The 17,393-nt window shown below is 32.7% G+C and overlaps 3 protein-coding genes across 7 annotated transcripts in view; 1 reads left to right on the top strand and 2 right to left on the bottom strand.

The window, feature by feature from the left end:
• LOC105322943 (uncharacterized) overlaps positions 1-17,393 on the bottom strand; it is a 50,365-nt gene that overhangs the window by 12,409 nt on the left and 20,563 nt on the right. The window lies entirely within an intron of this gene.
• LOC136270479 (tudor domain-containing protein 1-like) lies at positions 539-9,346 on the bottom strand. 3 transcript variants are annotated; one of them, XM_066067890.1, is made up of 7 exons: positions 9,250-9,346; positions 6,765-6,922; positions 5,586-5,754; positions 3,782-3,926; positions 1,719-1,916; positions 1,319-1,412; positions 539-642 (listed from the first exon to the last, which is right to left on the bottom strand). In XM_066067890.1, the coding sequence occupies exons 2-7, from the start codon at positions 6,841-6,843 to the stop codon at positions 554-556; spliced, it is 774 nt and encodes a 257-aa protein (XP_065923962.1). In that variant the 5' UTR covers positions 6,844-6,922; positions 9,250-9,346; the 3' UTR covers positions 539-553. The 3 variants fall into 3 exon arrangements, with proteins under 3 accessions (XP_065923962.1, XP_065923964.1, XP_065923963.1); XM_066067892.1 differs by having other exon boundaries at positions 9,235-9,341; XM_066067891.1 differs by having other exon boundaries at positions 9,226-9,326.
• Positions 10,871-14,987, top strand: LOC105327027 (heme-binding protein 2). The gene is made up of 4 exons (XM_034460269.2): positions 10,871-11,126; positions 11,694-11,823; positions 13,632-13,809; positions 14,167-14,987. Exons 1-4 carry the CDS (start codon positions 10,965-10,967, stop codon positions 14,345-14,347), a joined length of 651 nt encoding a protein of 216 aa, XP_034316160.2. The 5' UTR covers positions 10,871-10,964; the 3' UTR covers positions 14,348-14,987.

Below are 17,393 nucleotides of genomic sequence, written 5' to 3'. Positions count from 1 at the left end.
CACTTTCAACGTCTTTCCCATAATATTATCGTCGATTTTTTAAAGAAAAAAAAACCCCAGAGAAAACAAGATATCTGTGAGCCAATGCTCACTTGTGTACCCAAGCTGTGATTTGATTATACAACATGAGCAAAGAGTATTAAAATTTCAAGCATCTGCGATAAATAGTTGAGAAGTAGTTTGAGAAATCTTTGCCGAAAATTTGTTCGAAAATTTAGACTAAAAATAAACAAAGTTGTCATTAAACAGGAAGTTGACACCCCATTGATACAAAATTAGACCCCAAAAAGTTTTTAAAAAACAATTGATGTTTGTGAAACACTTATGCCCTCCCTTGGAGACCTCTGCAAAGAAAATGAATAGAAACTGCAAAATCTTAGAATTTTTCTCAGCCCATGGGGCATGACTGTAAAAAATTGCTTGATCAAAGAAAATGAATGGAAACTGTTAGAGGACCGACCAACCACCGACCAATCGACCGACAGAGGGACAGCACAAAACAAAATGCCCTCCCTTCTTTGAAGAGGGGTATAAAAAGAGAGATAAAAAAATATTAATACATGTACCTCATTCTAGCCAAATAGTCTGAAGCAGATATATGAGCATCACTGCCATCTTCATATCCAAATATCTCTTGATTGTCTGAAAAAATCACAGTTTTGGTTACAATAGCTGATCCATCCTGCTAACGATATACCAGTGTTTTAGTTGGGGATATATGGACCGTGGATATCGGCTTGGGTAGCTCAGTGGTAGAGCTCTTGACTTGCGTACAGGAATCACAGGTTTGATTCCCTCTGAAGCCATATACATGTGTATTTTTATTAACATTCCCCCTTTCCTACTACACCAGTACTTAGCCCTCAATGTTAACATCAATGTTTTTTCAGTGTTTAACAATTTCAAAATGTAAATACTGTTAAAACAAGATTTCAAATTCATTGTCAAAAGCAGTCCACAAAAAAATATTTACTTGTCCGATTTAATGTTGGCATTAGCAGACGAGTGACAATTAAAAGTAAAATTTATCATAGCTTGAAGTTGTTATGAATCACTCTTATACATGACACACAATTATTACATCATTAACTATGAGCATAACCATGTAAACTTGTAAACAGGAATACAGGGTGAATGCTAATTTGGAATGCAAGCAAACTATGTGTAAATCAAGTGTATCACTTTTCCTTTAATCTGATCATCAAAATCATCAAATATTCACAAACATCAACACAGTAGGTAGACTGTACACATATTGCAAGAAACTTGAATGTATTGGATGAATTTTTTGGGGATATATGTTTTGTTTTTGTCTTACTTTCACTGGATTCAGCATAAGCTGCCTGCCGTATTTTTTCCCTACAAAACTCTGGAGCATTTTCCAAAAACTCTGTCATTTCATTCTCCGACACCTAATCAAACAAAATGAAAATCAATTTCACCATCTTCTACATTAGATGCTGTACATACCATTTCCTAGGTATCTGATAACATTGGCCAAATTTATTACAAACAACCTCATGGAAATGTTGGCTCTTATATCTAATATAATCTACCTAAGAAGCCATCTTCTTTGAAGCACTAAAATTGGTACAATGTACCGGTACCATAAAAGGATCTCAGTAAAATGTGGAACAAGTTGAAGAATCACAAAAAAAAAACTTCTCCCCCCCCCCCCCCCCCCCCTCCTATTTTGCCCTCCCCCTTCACCCACTCACGATGCCCAATTCTTGATCCATCAACACATGAGCTAGAGATCGCCCTGCCCAGATAGAGTTCTCTGCCCCTTGTTGGAAATACAGCGCCACCATTGATTTGAACATGTGCGAGGGCGGAAGGAAGAAGGTGTGGAAGACAATCCCATGGGTAAGTTCCGAGAACATCTTAACTGCTTTTGTTGTCCATGATCTGGCAATCTACAAAAAAACAGGACCAGATGGATGAAAGCTGTCAATGAATCTCAAACTCTGGTACAGTGTGTCTAGGCTATTAAAAGGAAAATTAAAGCAAGGAAAAATTTGAATCTGACTTTGATAACATCAATAATCAAATGTAAATTGTACTATTTATTTCTACATGAATGAATTTTTATTATTGATTCTGTCCTGAATAATTATCGACTGAAGTGCAGCCTATATAACCACTGTCCACAACCACCACAGATGACTGCATTGATCCGTTGATAAAAAAGAAATTACCAGCAAGACTGTACAATTCACACCCATGTGAAAGTTTAATAGACTAGATGCTCAACATATAACCAATAGATCTGAGGAAAATTCAAATTAATTTTATTCTGTGAATATTCCTCTACTCAGAAAACTTAAACATACTAGTAATGATCAGCTTGAGCAAAAACTATCATCAAGCATGGTTATCTGTCTGTGCCTCACACCCGGATGAAACAAAACAATACTCACCAAGAATCATAACTCTTATGTCATACTCATTCATATACACACACGAACAGTTACTTCCCTTAGATCATGTAAATATACTATAGATCTACCTAAAACTTTAAGATATGATTTGTTTAGCTATAGGCAATTTTTTAGTAAAGTAAAATTCCATATAGTTTACTTTGTAAATTTGTCTATTTTTCTATATTCTTATACAAAGATCTTCTAAAGGAAATCAAAACAGTCTAAAAATGGCCACAAATAGAGTCCTCTAAAAGTTGATCTAGACAGACTTATTTTCTTTTGTATTGAACTGTTGATGTTAGAAAACTTTTTAGCAAGATCCTGGAAAATGGTACAAGACAAAATAACATGGGATTTCTGAGAAGTATTCTATAAGTCAGAATTATTATGTGATGTACAGTGTATAAATATGATGAAAGATTGAAGTAACTCACTTTAGTTATTATCTATATACATGTAATTCAGCTGCTGCATGTCTGTCTGTTTGAATAAATGTAGCGTTGATGATGTGACCTTAATTTAGGTCAAAGACATTGGATTGTGTGCAACTTTAGTCTTTTGTACCAAATGTAAACTTGTGGATTGGACGGGAAAATGGGGTGGAGAGGCAGGCAGATGACACTGCGATTCCGATAAAGATGCAATACATCCCCCCCCCCCCCCACCAACTTAGCTTGCAGTGTTTTAAACATCACGATAATTCAAGGGATAAAATGCAATAAAGGTGTGAATTACATGGTTAATTGATATACTGAGTTTATACTCTGTTTACACGTTAGTGTATTATTATCCATGTTGATTCTCACATATGTGTGGGAGTTATTGTAAGGTTTTGATAAATGAAGTACGTGCTAATCTGCTTAATATTATGAGCTACATTGATTATATTTTCTAGTGTTAATTTCTTCCATATATGGTAAGTTTCAGTTTGAAAGTTTTTAATGGCTTAGAGGTCTGAAAACAACCTATCTTTAAATTGTTATAAATTCATCTTGGCTTTTCATCAGCCTCAATACATGCAATATGCATATCATTACATGGAACTTTCAGTATCATATGACACTCAAAGTAAAAAAAAAAGAAAGTTAAAGACCAGTTGATACTCCTTTACAAATTATTGTTCTTTTATTTTATTCCAAACAAAACTCTACTATTATCTAAATTCTCTTTTTGTGGGTAAAATTTTATCTAAAAGCTACAAACATGAAACAAGGCAGTTGAAATGAAAAATGCTATCTAAATCACATAGTAATTTAGTCTCCAAATATAGACACAAATGTGTTTTTTTTTAATTTTACAAAGTCATTTTCTGAGCAGTTGGGCTTATCTATCAGATTTCGGAGCACTCATGGACTTACCGGTCTGATTCCGGAGAGTTGACACTTCAGGGCCATGGCTGGATACTGTAGAAATTCCTCTGGGAAATCTATGCACAGCCGCGACTTGTCGACATGTTCCGAACTCCCGTAATCTATGTACACAACATCCACAACAGACTCCTCACTGTAACCATAAAGACGACGCCAACGTCAAGTCAAGACGCAAGTAAGTGTAAAACTTGTTAGCAGCTTCAAAGAATTAATTAAGTACCCAAGTGTCTTTATGAAACTAAACAGGTGTGAAAGAAATCCAAATTCTAACTTTCACAAGCCTGACTCTGTGGTTGGTTAGTTACATGTAAATTCTCAGCTAAAGAAAAGCTTGACTTTATTGGTTCTTTAAATTATTGTAAGTTGCTTTGGATTTGAAAAGCAATTATATGATATGTAAACCGTCATATAATTACTAACTTATTGTCGTTATGTTGCAATGAACACAACTTAAGGATAACTGTATATTACTGGTGTTCATAAAATAACATGAATCATTCTTATTTCATTCTCTGAAGTTATTCAACAGAATTCTGGTTAACCTATCAATAAACATCAAAACTATTTTAACATTATCACTTGTATTATGGTACTAATACGTTTTGTATAGACATGTACATACAGGTCATTGGTCCAAATTGTGGTACACCTAGGAGGCCAAATGATATATATACCAGACCACACAATCACAAACATGTACATGTAATCATATTTTATCTAAGTTTTTCGGTTCATTTTAGTACTTGCATCTTTGACTAAATTAGACATGAGTGTTCAAGATTTAGTTTCACACCCTTCCACTAATCAAAAGAATTCTGGTTAACCTATCAATAAATATCAAAACAATTTTATCATTATCACTTGTATTATAGTACTGTAAATTCCTTATATTATTTAATATAGATATAAAATCGTGAACACGGAACTTTTATTTTTATTTCTTATAGTTCTCAACTCTAAGAAAATTATTGGCGAAATTTTTAAATCCGCGAAGGGTGCTTCTCGCGATTTTATGGGGATTTTAATTTCTCGCGTTTAATTAGGAATCTACAGTATATATTACTTCATTAAAGAAAGACATTAATTTTAGGATCATTGATCCAAATTTTGGTACAACCTAGGAGGCCAAATTATATATATACCACCAGGACCACACAACACAATCATGTACATGTAATCATAGTTTATCTACGTTTGTTGGTTCTTTTTAGTATACCGGTACTTGAATCTTTGAACAAATTAGACGCGAGTGGTTTAGATTTAGTTTCACACCAATCCACTTCTGCAGGATGGTCCTCATGGTGTGAGACCCGACTATGGTAGATTGACTGATGTGATAATTAACTCTTGGTGACACTGAAATGGAATGATTTTTAGTCAAGTCTTTCAATGTCAGTCTGTTTAAGCACCATCTCTCTGGAAATCTTAAATCTAACTGACTTAACTAGGAGGTTTTGTAAGACAAATTGGTCGCATTATTTACCTCTTGTTACAGTCGGGTGCACAGAAATTTATTAGCCAATCAAATGTTATATGGTACATTAGACATAATATACTGTTGAATCATTTAAATTCGTGGGGGCCAATTTTCTTGGATTGTCGGGTTTTTTTGCTGAACAGCGGGGATGTAATTTCATGGAAGCTTCGGTTTTCTGTTTCAGTAAGAAAACTAACTCTTTTAAAATATGTTTTCGTGGAGAATGTAAATTGGTGGGTGAGGGCTAACCACGAAAATTGAGCCACCACAAATAATGATGATTCCAGTACAGTATTTAACCATGATGTTGGTTACCTTTTGACATTGGCCACTTGTCCCCTTCTCCATCCCTTTTCAGTTTCCATACAATCTACTAAAACTATATCTCCAATCTTCAACGTATACAGGTCCATCGGTCGGGTACAGCTCTGGCCAAAATCTTCCAACCTCATCTCAAACTGTAAAAACTCTGCCAGGGACTCATCTGTAACCAAACATTGTCATCAAGAGAGGCACAAAAAATCCATAAACTACAAGAATACACCGTGAGTTATGTAATTAATTACAGTAATGTATTAATTTTAGGAATAAGAAGTCAGATAAGACCATACAAATACACTGACAGGTAATTAAAATTGATACATGTAATATGAATGATATTTTGAAGATAAATAATGTTAAAATCTAATTTTATGCTACATTCTAATAAAAACAAAAATAGAATTTTTTTCACCAATCCATTTTCCTTCATGTTGTAATGACATAAATATTAACCTATCCTTCATCAAAAACATGTTTTCTTTAACAAGTTGAAATGTTTTTGAGACTAAAAAAACAACATGTTAAGTTTAATATGCTGAATAACATCTAATGCTAAAACAACTTGTTAGAGGTGTCAATTCAAATTTCTCAAATATTGATTTTAGACTCAAATGATGTTGCAAAAATTATTGATGGAAGTCTCAGTTACATCTGTTCTTTTTTTCATTTTTTTTTACAATTTGATTTTTTTTTCTTATTACTGGTATGTCATTCTTCATATATATTACATGTTTGCACAAACTGCTGTAGGTATCACCCATGTGATGATATTTTTTCATATTGCATTGCGATTATGTCTCAATGGACTTTAATATGATCAAGAAGGCTATCAAACAGGAATTTTTAATACAAAAAAGCTTAAAATATGTGATATAAAAAAATCTCTTACGGTTTTAGACGCTATATGATTATCATCCAACTTGTTTTGTTTTCTATCCCGTCGCCAAGGCTCAAGTATGAAAATTATACAACTTGTTGGATAAAAATCATATACCATCATAAATCATGACTTTTTCATGAGATATTTTTGTAATGCCATAATAATATATATGGTCAACAAACTGACACACTATAAATGTACCATCACCATACAACTGTACATTGTACACAGACATGTACCGTGTAACACTGGTACCTCCAGAGTACCATTCCCTCCCACACCTGTTGTCATACCTGTGCCGACCTGCATGCTGAAGTTATCTGGGTCGATCACGTGAGTGATCTGGCCCAGGTAGTTCTCTGCGACCTCCATTTTCCTTTGTGGACAGAATCCTTTAGGCTGGATGTTTTCACTGGATCCTACAACATCCTACACAGTCCTACCCCGGATCCTGAAAGAAAGCATCAAACCATCACTTCAGAACTGGACTTATCTTTCTCTTCTTGCTTGGACCAACAAATTAACATTATTTAATTATTTAAAGATAAATCTGCATCCCTTAAGATACAAATTTAAGACACAAGATCATATTTATTATTTGATTTAAGAGCTTGTTTCAACAACAAAAACATACACATAAAAAAGAAATTGAATTACTACAAGGTACATGTACTTAAAAGTTAACGTTTACTTTGTTTTCTACAAAATTTCATACTTTTCAAAACCTTAAGAGTTCCTTTATAAATACATGTATATCTGTACACGTTGGTCTTTTCTAAGTCATCACAAATTTTAAAATGTATGGCACAGAAATTATTGTCAACACTTACAGTTCTACGTAGGAATATCTCTGATTGTTAAGTCTAAAATCTATTTGTATGGGAACTGCAATCCTATTCTGAACTTGTTGATTAAATAAGAGTAACAAATGAATTGACTAACCAAGGAAAATTGCTGAAATATTTTTTTTTTTTAAAGTAACTGAAAGAGAGAAATAATGACGGACCAGATCAGGATTCGAACCAGGGCCCCCTGAGTCTCTAGTCAGGTGCTCTACCAATCGTACAATAGTATTTGAACCAGTATGACCATCACATTCCATCCCCTTAAATGATCTTCACCATCGAAGATCACTCCAAGCTCTTTCCCAGTAGGAGTTAACCTGTCAGCATTTTGGTCAGTTCTAGGGGGTTGGTCAGTACTGCACCAAATAATGTAATGTGTCAGAGAATAAAATGACAGATTTGAACCCAGGCCCCCTGGTGCTCTACCCACTGAGCTATCTGAATGCGGGACGGTTCGCCCCTAAAGACGTTTCGCGCCGAGACGTTTCGCCCCGAGATGTTTCGCGCCTATTAATTATGTGGTATAACAGTAAATTGATATCAGCATGGACAGCCTCCATATGAGTTATAACACCTTAGGGTAATTAGAAATTTGTCGAGACACTTAATTATGAATGCATTGATCTAGATGTTTTGCGGCTTTTAATTATGTATATATATAATTAAATATTTTGCATAAATGAAATAATATTCCTTCACAATGATTTAGAGATAACACCTGGATACAACAACAAAACTAAGCAAAATTAATATTTTTTTTTCATTGTTTTCAACTCCAAACATGAATACATAACACATACATTAAAAAATATTTATTGTTATTTTCTAATAAAATGGCAAAAATATCTTGGTTTTTAAATTTCTGTTAGCCATACTTTTGTGGAAAGGCCGTTAAGAAGCCTTATTTGGAGCAAAATTGAATTGTTGTCGTCCTGTACAAAAATTTATCTGCTGTATATTCCTTAGAAGAAAAATCATTCTACTGACAAAAATTAATGATTTGTTCAAATCTTATTTATCATAAAAGTTTAAGTTACATGCAGACTTATCGAACAAGCAATAACTTATAATAAATTTATATAACTTAGTAGACTTTCTCAGATGAATCTTTCAACTTCAACACTGAATTGATGATGATGAAAATGGAGAATGGATCTTCGCATATGTAGCCGATAGTTCTCATAATTAACACCCGTCTCATAATTAATTTCTCCTCTTTAGCTTGACATGGAGAGCCTCCAAATTAGTTATAACATCTTAATTAGAAAACCGATTCAGACACTTAATAATGATTGCTAAACAAACATAATTATATTTGACGTGGATAATCGCTTTTTACATTATTAAAGTTATCAGTGAATGTACCACATTAAACATGATCATTTGTAGATATGTTTTCAAAAAAGTCAATTATAATTACATGCATATATATATAAATATTTGTATGAAAACATCGCAATATATATAATAAATAATATAGGTGCGAAACGTCTCGGCGCGAAAGGTCTTTAGAAGCGAAACGTCCCGTTACCAGCTATCTGGCTCCAATAGTCTAACTGGTCTATCCGTCTCAATAGAATATAATGCAAAACATGTACTTGGTCAGCTATATATCATAAATCATCGCTTAGTTTAGGGGTTTTTTTACGAGGATTCAACAATTCAAAGAAAACATCGAGATGAAAAGAGCTTATAGTTACAAGGTGGTGGCTTAAACGAAAAAAATAAAATGTGGAAATTAAAAAAAAATGTAAACTTTACACACAAACGTTACAGATTAAACCATCTGTCAACCCTCCCGAAATCAGGGTCTGCTTACTTTCACAGACCTGGGTCTTCAAGTGAAATAACGAAACTATAAAACTATTCATGCTGACATGAACAAGAAAGTTTGATGAACTTTTCGTACAAAAAGAACCTTCAAGTAATTTACTTCGTCTTGTATGACGTTTCCCTCGTTCCCCAACTAGGGCACTATCCATATCGAATTTAACCGGAAACAAACGATTCAATGTATACATTTAAACCAAAAGTAAATGTTTCCGGATTGCGGGCCCCCCCCCCTTCCAATCATGTTCGTAGTGACTGACGACATGAATTGTGATATACTTCAGTACAGTTTCAAAGCCTTAAAATTTGCAAAAATGAGGAAAACTTGTAGTTTTTTGCGTCATTCATTTTTTTGCAATTCTAACAATTTCTTATAGCACACAATGACCAATATAATTTTTGCGCATTTGATATTGGTTGCATGGAATGACTGCAAAAAAGCGAAAATTAGAACATCGCGAAAATCGCCCGATATACGAAACCTTGCCAAAGTCATAACTATATGATGAAAGCAAAAATTATTTATCAGGAAGCACATGCACATGTTCATGACAAAGAATAAATTTTCATATAATGTATTCATTTAAAAAAGAATTTCAATGAGGTTTCACTTCAGCATTAAAGTTTTAGATATTGATCGTAAATAAAACAGAAAATGTTTAGTTCAATCAAAACTTACTTCATGTATTTATAAAAAGATATTGTATTTCACTATATTAAGCGAAATGTTTTTATAATAATAATAATGATTTTCCTATGAGAAAAGTTTATTCTTTTTGTTAGAAATATTTCAATTTCTAATATGAAGCACCAACGTTTTTATTGACGATTGTAAATCAAACATATTAAAAAATTCCATCTCTCTCTCTCCTTGAAGTAAAAAAAAAACACAAGATGCACAGGCGATATATCTTCTCTGTCCAAAAATTTAGAGCACTAAAATATAGCTCGAAAACAAAGATTATAACTCGATAGTTTTTTACTTTGCATAATGGTTGATATGCTCACATATTGTAATATTTTCCGATAATTTAACAATGTACACTATTGACGATTCAGCAGATTGCTTTTTCATTTACCTAAAATAATGTATATTTGATTGAAAAATTATTAGATGTTTATTTACTAAGTAATTTTAGATTGTTTATATGTGAAGATTCGGCACCACTGGTCCCTGCATGGCTTTTCAAGAGTGTTAAGGTGTGAGAGATTTGGCTCTATATGTAGCTGACCTTTAAGGAGAGTTTTAGTATATAAGGAGATTTGGCGCTACCCCATCTTCCAATATGGAAGACCCCCCCCCCCCCCCCCAGCACATGCAAATACACTCTTATTCCATAATCAGATCTAAGATAATGATGAGAATATGGGCAAGAAACGATACATTAGGCTAGAAACCCCTAAACTCTCTGATCTTTTGTATATTTTTCAATGCACCGACCAATTTATCAACACTCTTTTCGAGTAGGCCTAGGCCAACCATCATAAACATGATCCACCACTCCGTTTCATGCCGCGTGCATGTCAACGTGACAAGGAGGAATCTCGGTCCCGATCTTCTAAGAAGCGTTGGTCAAAACAACAATTTATACAATTTTATTATTAGTTATCAAAATAATTATTGCTTATTTATTACTTATAGATAATTTTGCTTTTTTTATATTTCGAAAAAAGATGAAGTTACCGCAAATTTTAACGAAATATGAATCAAAATATATCGAGTTCGCTATTTAGCCAAAAGGAGTTACGCAACTTAAAGTTACAAAACTTTTCACGTGCCATTACTTTTCCCATTAATTCGTCAACTGATCAGATACCATGAAGGAGTTAACTGTGACATCTCTATTTATCATTGTTTCTCTCTCATCTACATTTGCAAATGTGTTAAAGTACGTTCCAATTTCCAAATCAGGGAAATGGCCGCCAAAATTCTGCAACAAATTGGACTGTCCTCGATACACGGTGTTGGAAACACACAAGGTAACTCATTATACATGACACTATACTATAGATGCCAGCGTGAGCTTCCAAACTGTCTCATTTACGACTTCGTACAGTTTAGAATATTGATTAACAAATCCAGAGTGTAATCAGAAACATTTATAATTTTTACGTCCCTGGTTCACGGGCCCTGGAAGTTATTGTAAATATATTGCATGTGCATGTATACTTTTTTATACATGCACATGCAATATATTTACAATAACTTCCAGGGCCCGTGCCTGGTTTAATCTCTCTCTCTCTCTCTCTTTCTCTCTCTCTCTCTAAGTCTAATTTATAAGGTGTAACGTTATATGTATGATCGAAAGTTACATAATAATATGAAGGCAGCAATAATATTCTCAAGTAACAGAATAACAAATTTAAATATGAACATTTTTTATGTAAGTTTAATAAAGTCCTACATACAATCATACACATGTACATGTTATGCATTGGATATTTATGATTTTCAAAATAGGCGCATTTAGAAACTGGCCCCAAAATACTATATTGAAGGCTCTCAAGGTATTTAACCATGTTAAAAGCTTGTGTTTTGACTGTCAGGAATATGAGCTACGTCAGTACAGTGCATCAAGCTGGATGTCCACTAACACAGCAGGAGTGGACTACAGTAAGGCCTCCAGTTCCAACTTCATGAGACTGTTCAGATACATCAGTGGAACCAACGCTGACAGTGAGTAGAATAAAACGTTCACGTTTTTGTGTGGACTGGATCAGGGTTGGCCGGGAAATACCAGTGCTGGGAATTACCGGTGGTAAATACCGGTATTTCCCGTCCCGGTAAATACTACTGTTTTCCACTAAACTGGGAAATACTGGGAAATACTAATTTATAATCTTTATTTCTTTAGTTTGTTCAATGTAAAACTTATGTTTATGATAAAAGATATTAACAATAAGCATCAAAAACCAATTTATTATACTTCCCCATTTCACTGTCAGTTTATAAATCTTAAATTCACCAGATCACCTATTCCAAAATATTTCTATAGCTGCTAATGTACAAATTTTAGTCCATTTTTTTTTAACTTCAAGTTTTGTGTTTTACAGATTTATAATTCAAAGCACAAAATAAACTGTTATAATTAGTGTAGGTGTTGCAAGTAAAAATTCAATAAACACACATGTTGTTTTAATAAATAATTACACTTGACAGTTTTGTGCTCCTGTTTTGGGGAGATATATACTATGAGTGGGGCTAATTGGCGTCTTCTTAGGTGGGTTGCATACTGAGGAAGTGACACAGTCACACTTTATTTTTCACAATTTTCTTGCCCCATTTTCATATTCACCAAATAACCAGAAAATGGAACCTTTGATAACATGTTTATGATAACTGTGTAGATGCACCTATACCTGATTAAAGCATTAAAAACAAATTACAAAGGTATATGAATGAACCATGTTTTGAGTATTCATAAGAGATAACCAATGCATTACTGACCAGTCAAAACTTGTTAAAATCAAAGAACATTATAAAATGTCATTGCTGACAAGGTGTAATATTGTCTACATCCCTACATATTTAATTAAGACTAATGTCTTAAGTATGAAGTACTATAATATGTAGTTGTACTTTATTTCCCAGTATTTCCTGGGAAATACCAGTAATTCGTGTGAATTACCAGTATTTCCTACCGTCCTGGAAAATATGAGTATTTCCCGCTTTTTTGCCAACCCTGGACTGGATGGTTGTGGCCAACATTAGACTTCATTGATATCAACAAAAAAAAGAGGAGCTTTGTATAAAAATATGTACATGTACAGAAAAATATCTACCGGTAGATTTAAAAGCTAAAATATATGAAATTTTAAATTACCGGTACTAAATAATATTTTATAGAAAAAAAAACTTGCATTGAAAAATTTATGGTAGATCTTTAATTTATTTACAACTCAGCTTTCTTACTACGTGTGCATCACATGATTTACTTATATCTAATTTTTATGGTTTGCAGTAATGCAATAAATCTGCATAGATATAATGTATGAAAATTAAAATAACAACAAAGTCCTCTAAGACTTGCAATTTGAATGTTTTCAGTCACCTAAAAATTAGAAAAACTAATAAATTTTTGAAAGTGGATAGACCATTTTTATAAGTCAGGGGTCCGTACTTCATTGATAAGCAAGTTTCAGAATTTTTTTTTAATTTTCATTTTCAAATTTTTATAATTTTGTTTTTTCTCAATGAAATGTTCATCGCAGTGTGTCCTGAATGTTATTTTTAAAATGATTTCTCAAGCATTACGTCATTCAGAGTTTTAAGGAGCAGAAGTCTAAAACTTTGATTGCTTATATCTCAAAATGGACAAGTATTTTGTATAGCACCATAGGGAATTTCTTAAAAAAAATTCAGAATCAATCGGACATTTTCAAAAAATTGTTCCATCCCTCTATCTTACTCTCGTGTATCAATGTATTAAAACTCGTCATTATTGTTGAAGAGAAGCAATGTATGGTGAATTTATTTATTACTAGAGAAGAAGATAGCAATGACGGCCCCAGTGCTGACTATGATCACGCCCGGTCAGGGCCCCGCCTGTGAGAACAACTTTACCATGTCATTCTTCATGTCCCCTGAAGTCAAGACTCCCCCCACCCCCACAGAGAAAGGGGTCTTCCCCCAGGATATTCCAAAGATGAACGTTTATGTGAGGTATAAAAAATGCTTGGTCTGCAACAACTGTATTTCACTTTTTGGATTCAACACTAAAGGATTTGTTTGTTTTTAATCTAAAAATAAATGTACTTACTTATAAATAAAAACATTTTTCCCCAATCTAATTATGTGCAAAATATACTCAAAAGTTTATTAGATGCTGTGAGCTATCACTGGCCCATCAGTGATAGGACACACACACACTCTCTCTCTCTCTCTCTCTCTCACACACAAACATGCACACGCTCATAAATATTGTTGGTATGAGTTTTTTATTGAAAGATAAAACTGCAAACATATGTACCTGAAGAATTTACATCTTTAAATTCTTCACATGCCTGCACATTTTTTTAGGTCGTTTGGTGGATATGTTAGAGACATTAAGGAGTGGATTAAAGAGGCCATTAAGCTCGGTCAGGCGATTGGGGACACCAGTAAATACCACACTGAGTTCTCCTACACTGCCGGTTATGACAGTCCATTCCGATTCCTCAACAGACACAATGAAATCTGGTTCATCGCCAAACAGCAATAGAAATTTGCAACAATATTTAGGTCTGGAGACAGAATAAATTGTGCTCATATCCAAGAAGTTAACGACAATCATTTAAAACAAGAATGTATCAAAGACTAAAAAACAATTATTAAGATTTTAATCTGGCCCTTTTCCTTTAAAACGTAACATTTTCTGCATATATTAAAAAGGCCTCTAATGTTTATAAGATTCTTCAATCTTATCAAGAAATTAATATTTAGATAATGATATGCATATCAGTTGAACAAGATACCAGGTGCATACTTTTGATGAATTGATTTGAAGTAGGATTTGATAGATGGAGGACAATTTCTCAATTTAGCATGACGATCTAAGTAACTTGACTCAAAAATATACATATTGTAAGTTTATATTCAAATGCACTATGCAAAATGCCCCAGTGGGGTATTTCTAAATGCAACTTTTGTATATATACTTTTCATGCATATCCATGTATTTTGTGTAGTGTATCTGTTAAAACATAGATCTGTTCAAAACATTTGCATAATCATCGTAGAGATTTTTGTAAACTTTTTATATGCATTGTTGTATTTTCACGTTTTTGGATATTTATTTCTAAATGCTGCAATTTTTTCTGAAGTGTTGTGATATATTTTTTCTTCAAATAAAACAACTTTGTACATATGATTTTTTTCATTTTCCATTTCATGAAAAGGGAAATAACTCTGTACTGCCAAATTGATTCTAAGGTGTAAACTTAGTATTGCAACAGGCATATAATTTGAAATAAAGCGTGTGTCATTTTCTCAGGAACCCTTCTACAAGAAACACCAACACATGTATTAATACACCAACACTAAAACTGTGACCCGCAGGTCAATACTGGGGCTCCAAGAGGGTTTCAACATTTTGAACTTCAATATAAAAATATATAAAGAAAATGATTAAAAACTTCTGAAGAATAAAAATGCTAATTGTAGAATTACTACACAAGTATCCTCAGATAATGGAGATTCTCAAGGGTTCAAAGTTCAACTTAGAAATGGATAATGTTTATAAATCTTTGCTAGAACTACAATGTTATAATTTAAGAGAACTCAATTTAACGCAAGCATATTCAGTTAGTATTGGTTCTACATACTTTAAACAATAACCCCCAGGCCAAAACTGGGATCCCAAGAGGGGTCACAGTTCAATCTAGAAACACATACAAACTACGATATTACAATTTGTGTGATTAAAACCACAGACTCCAGGTTAATATTGTGGTCCCAAGAAGGATTGAAAGTTCAACATTCAAATATATTGGGAAAATGTTGAAACTCCTCCTTCAATGGACTACAATGCAAGTGAAAATTGTAAGATTTCTATGCAAGCATCCTACTATTGTGAAGATTGTAAATTGTACAAAATGTGAACCCAGACTCTGATTGTATTGGGTTCCTAAAAGGGGTTCATAGCGTCAAAGATTAACATAGAAACAAATAGGAACTAGAGGTACTGTGATCAAGCTCAAATTTTTTTTTATTGTGACCTTAAACTTCCAAAAATGATCACAGCTCATGATCAGAACATATTTGAAGGTCACAGTTAACCTTTGTGTCAAATTTTAGTTTGTTTTCTAATCATTTTCCTTTACAAAATATTGGCATTATATGGCCTAAACAGGAATTATGCATTTTTTTTTACATGCATCTTAAACTTTTACAACCATACCTTTTTTTTTTTTTTTTTTTTTTTTATTAATTATGCTTTATTTCACTTCAACCACAATACCCATTTACAAAAGCCAGATATCCCGGGTATTAGGAACATTGGCATCATTATAATAATAATGAGAATAACAGAACAAAAGTAATTTATAACAGGTTTGTCAAACGCTTTACCATATTTTTAAACAAATTCAGGTTTGAAAAATCTAGCATGATATCCATATCCTTAAATAAAGAATTTTTAACAAATTGTTTTAATTCTAAACTATCTTGACACTCGTTTTTTATTCTACATCCCATTTTGAATTTGTATATCTTAAAAGATATATAAGATATAATTGTATTATAAAACAATACTTTTGGGTTAGTTTCAACATAAAAACCAATTACAACATGTTTCCATTTAACAGTAAAATTTAAAGCATTGTTCAAATTATGCCATATCTGTTTGACATTATCACAATCAAAAATAAGATGTTTAATATCTTCATTTGAGATGTCACAATAGTCACATTTTGCATTTTGTCTTATTTTACATTTTTGCAAAAAAGAATTGGTACATAAGATATTGTTAAGTAAGTTGTAATTGAATTCACTTAAACGCTTGTCATACATGTTCTTTATCTTATTTGCATAGATGCTTGGCCAATACTCTTTATTTACACAATAATTTCTGCTTAAATAAGATTGATGGCAAGGAGGTTTAAACTTTCTTGACAACATATTTTCGTAGTAAAAATTACATTTTTTCTCTAAGATACAATGAACACCGTTATGAAAATTGAATGTATTTACAAAGTCTGTTCTAGTAAAAACACAGCATTTCATATCAAACAAAATACTCTTGTTCTTAATTACATTTCGAATTATATTATATTCACACAACCAATTGGATTTATTTGACAGAATATCTGAAAATTCCTGTAATGATTTAAACACACCATTTTTATTAAATACATCTTTTACATACAAAATATTACTCGCTATCCAATTCTGAAAACATAATGTTTTGCCCTTGTATTGAAACAAATTGTTATTCCACAAAGGCTGCCGTGCAAACTTGATGTCTGATAAATTAGATACATCTATTGTCTTTTTACATTCATTAAAGTAACTAAATATTTCTTTATAAAAAATGGGCAATTTAGATATTAATGTAAAATTTTCGGTTTTTGTTTCAGACAGTGTGAGCATATAATTCACATCTATGTTCATTACATTCAAGTAGCTGTTTACAATGTTATTAATGACATTGGATTCATCAATCAATCGTTTAACCCATGATGCCTTAATAGCCTTTAGTTTTAGCTCTATATCTACTAAACCTAAACCACCATTTCCTTGTTTTCCTATTACTGTTTCTCTTTTAATTC

The sequence above is a fragment of the Magallana gigas genome, chromosome 8 (genome assembly GCF_963853765.1).
Source record: "Magallana gigas chromosome 8, xbMagGiga1.1, whole genome shotgun sequence".
In the NCBI taxonomy this organism is placed as follows: domain Eukaryota; kingdom Metazoa; phylum Mollusca; class Bivalvia; order Ostreida; family Ostreidae; genus Magallana; species Magallana gigas.
This window is presented reverse-complemented; position numbering and strand designations above follow the sequence as displayed.

What these genes read in the sequence shown, in the direction of transcription:
- LOC136270479 (XM_066067890.1), bottom strand. Translation starts at nt 6,843, where the DNA reads ATGGAGGTCGCAGAGAACTACCTGGGCCAGATCACTCACGTGATCGAC. An exon ending in CAAGTGGCCAATGTCAAAAG is followed by an intron (nt 3,927 to 5,585) that starts GTAACCAACATC and finishes TTATGGTTACAG; the next exon opens with TGAGGAGTCTGTTGTGGATG. An exon ending in AACTCTCCGGAATCAGACCG is followed by an intron (nt 1,917 to 3,781) that starts GTAAGTCCATGA and finishes GTTTTTTTGTAG; the next exon opens with ATTGCCAGATCATGGACAAC.
- LOC105327027 (XM_034460269.2), top strand. Translation starts at nt 10,965, where the DNA reads ATGAAGGAGTTAACTGTGACATCTCTATTTATCATTGTTTCTCTCTCA. An exon ending in CGGTGTTGGAAACACACAAG is followed by an intron (nt 11,127 to 11,693) that starts GTAACTCATTAT and finishes TTTGACTGTCAG; the next exon opens with GAATATGAGCTACGTCAGTA. An exon ending in AAGATGAACGTTTATGTGAG is followed by an intron (nt 13,810 to 14,166) that starts GTATAAAAAATG and finishes ACATTTTTTTAG; the next exon opens with GTCGTTTGGTGGATATGTTA.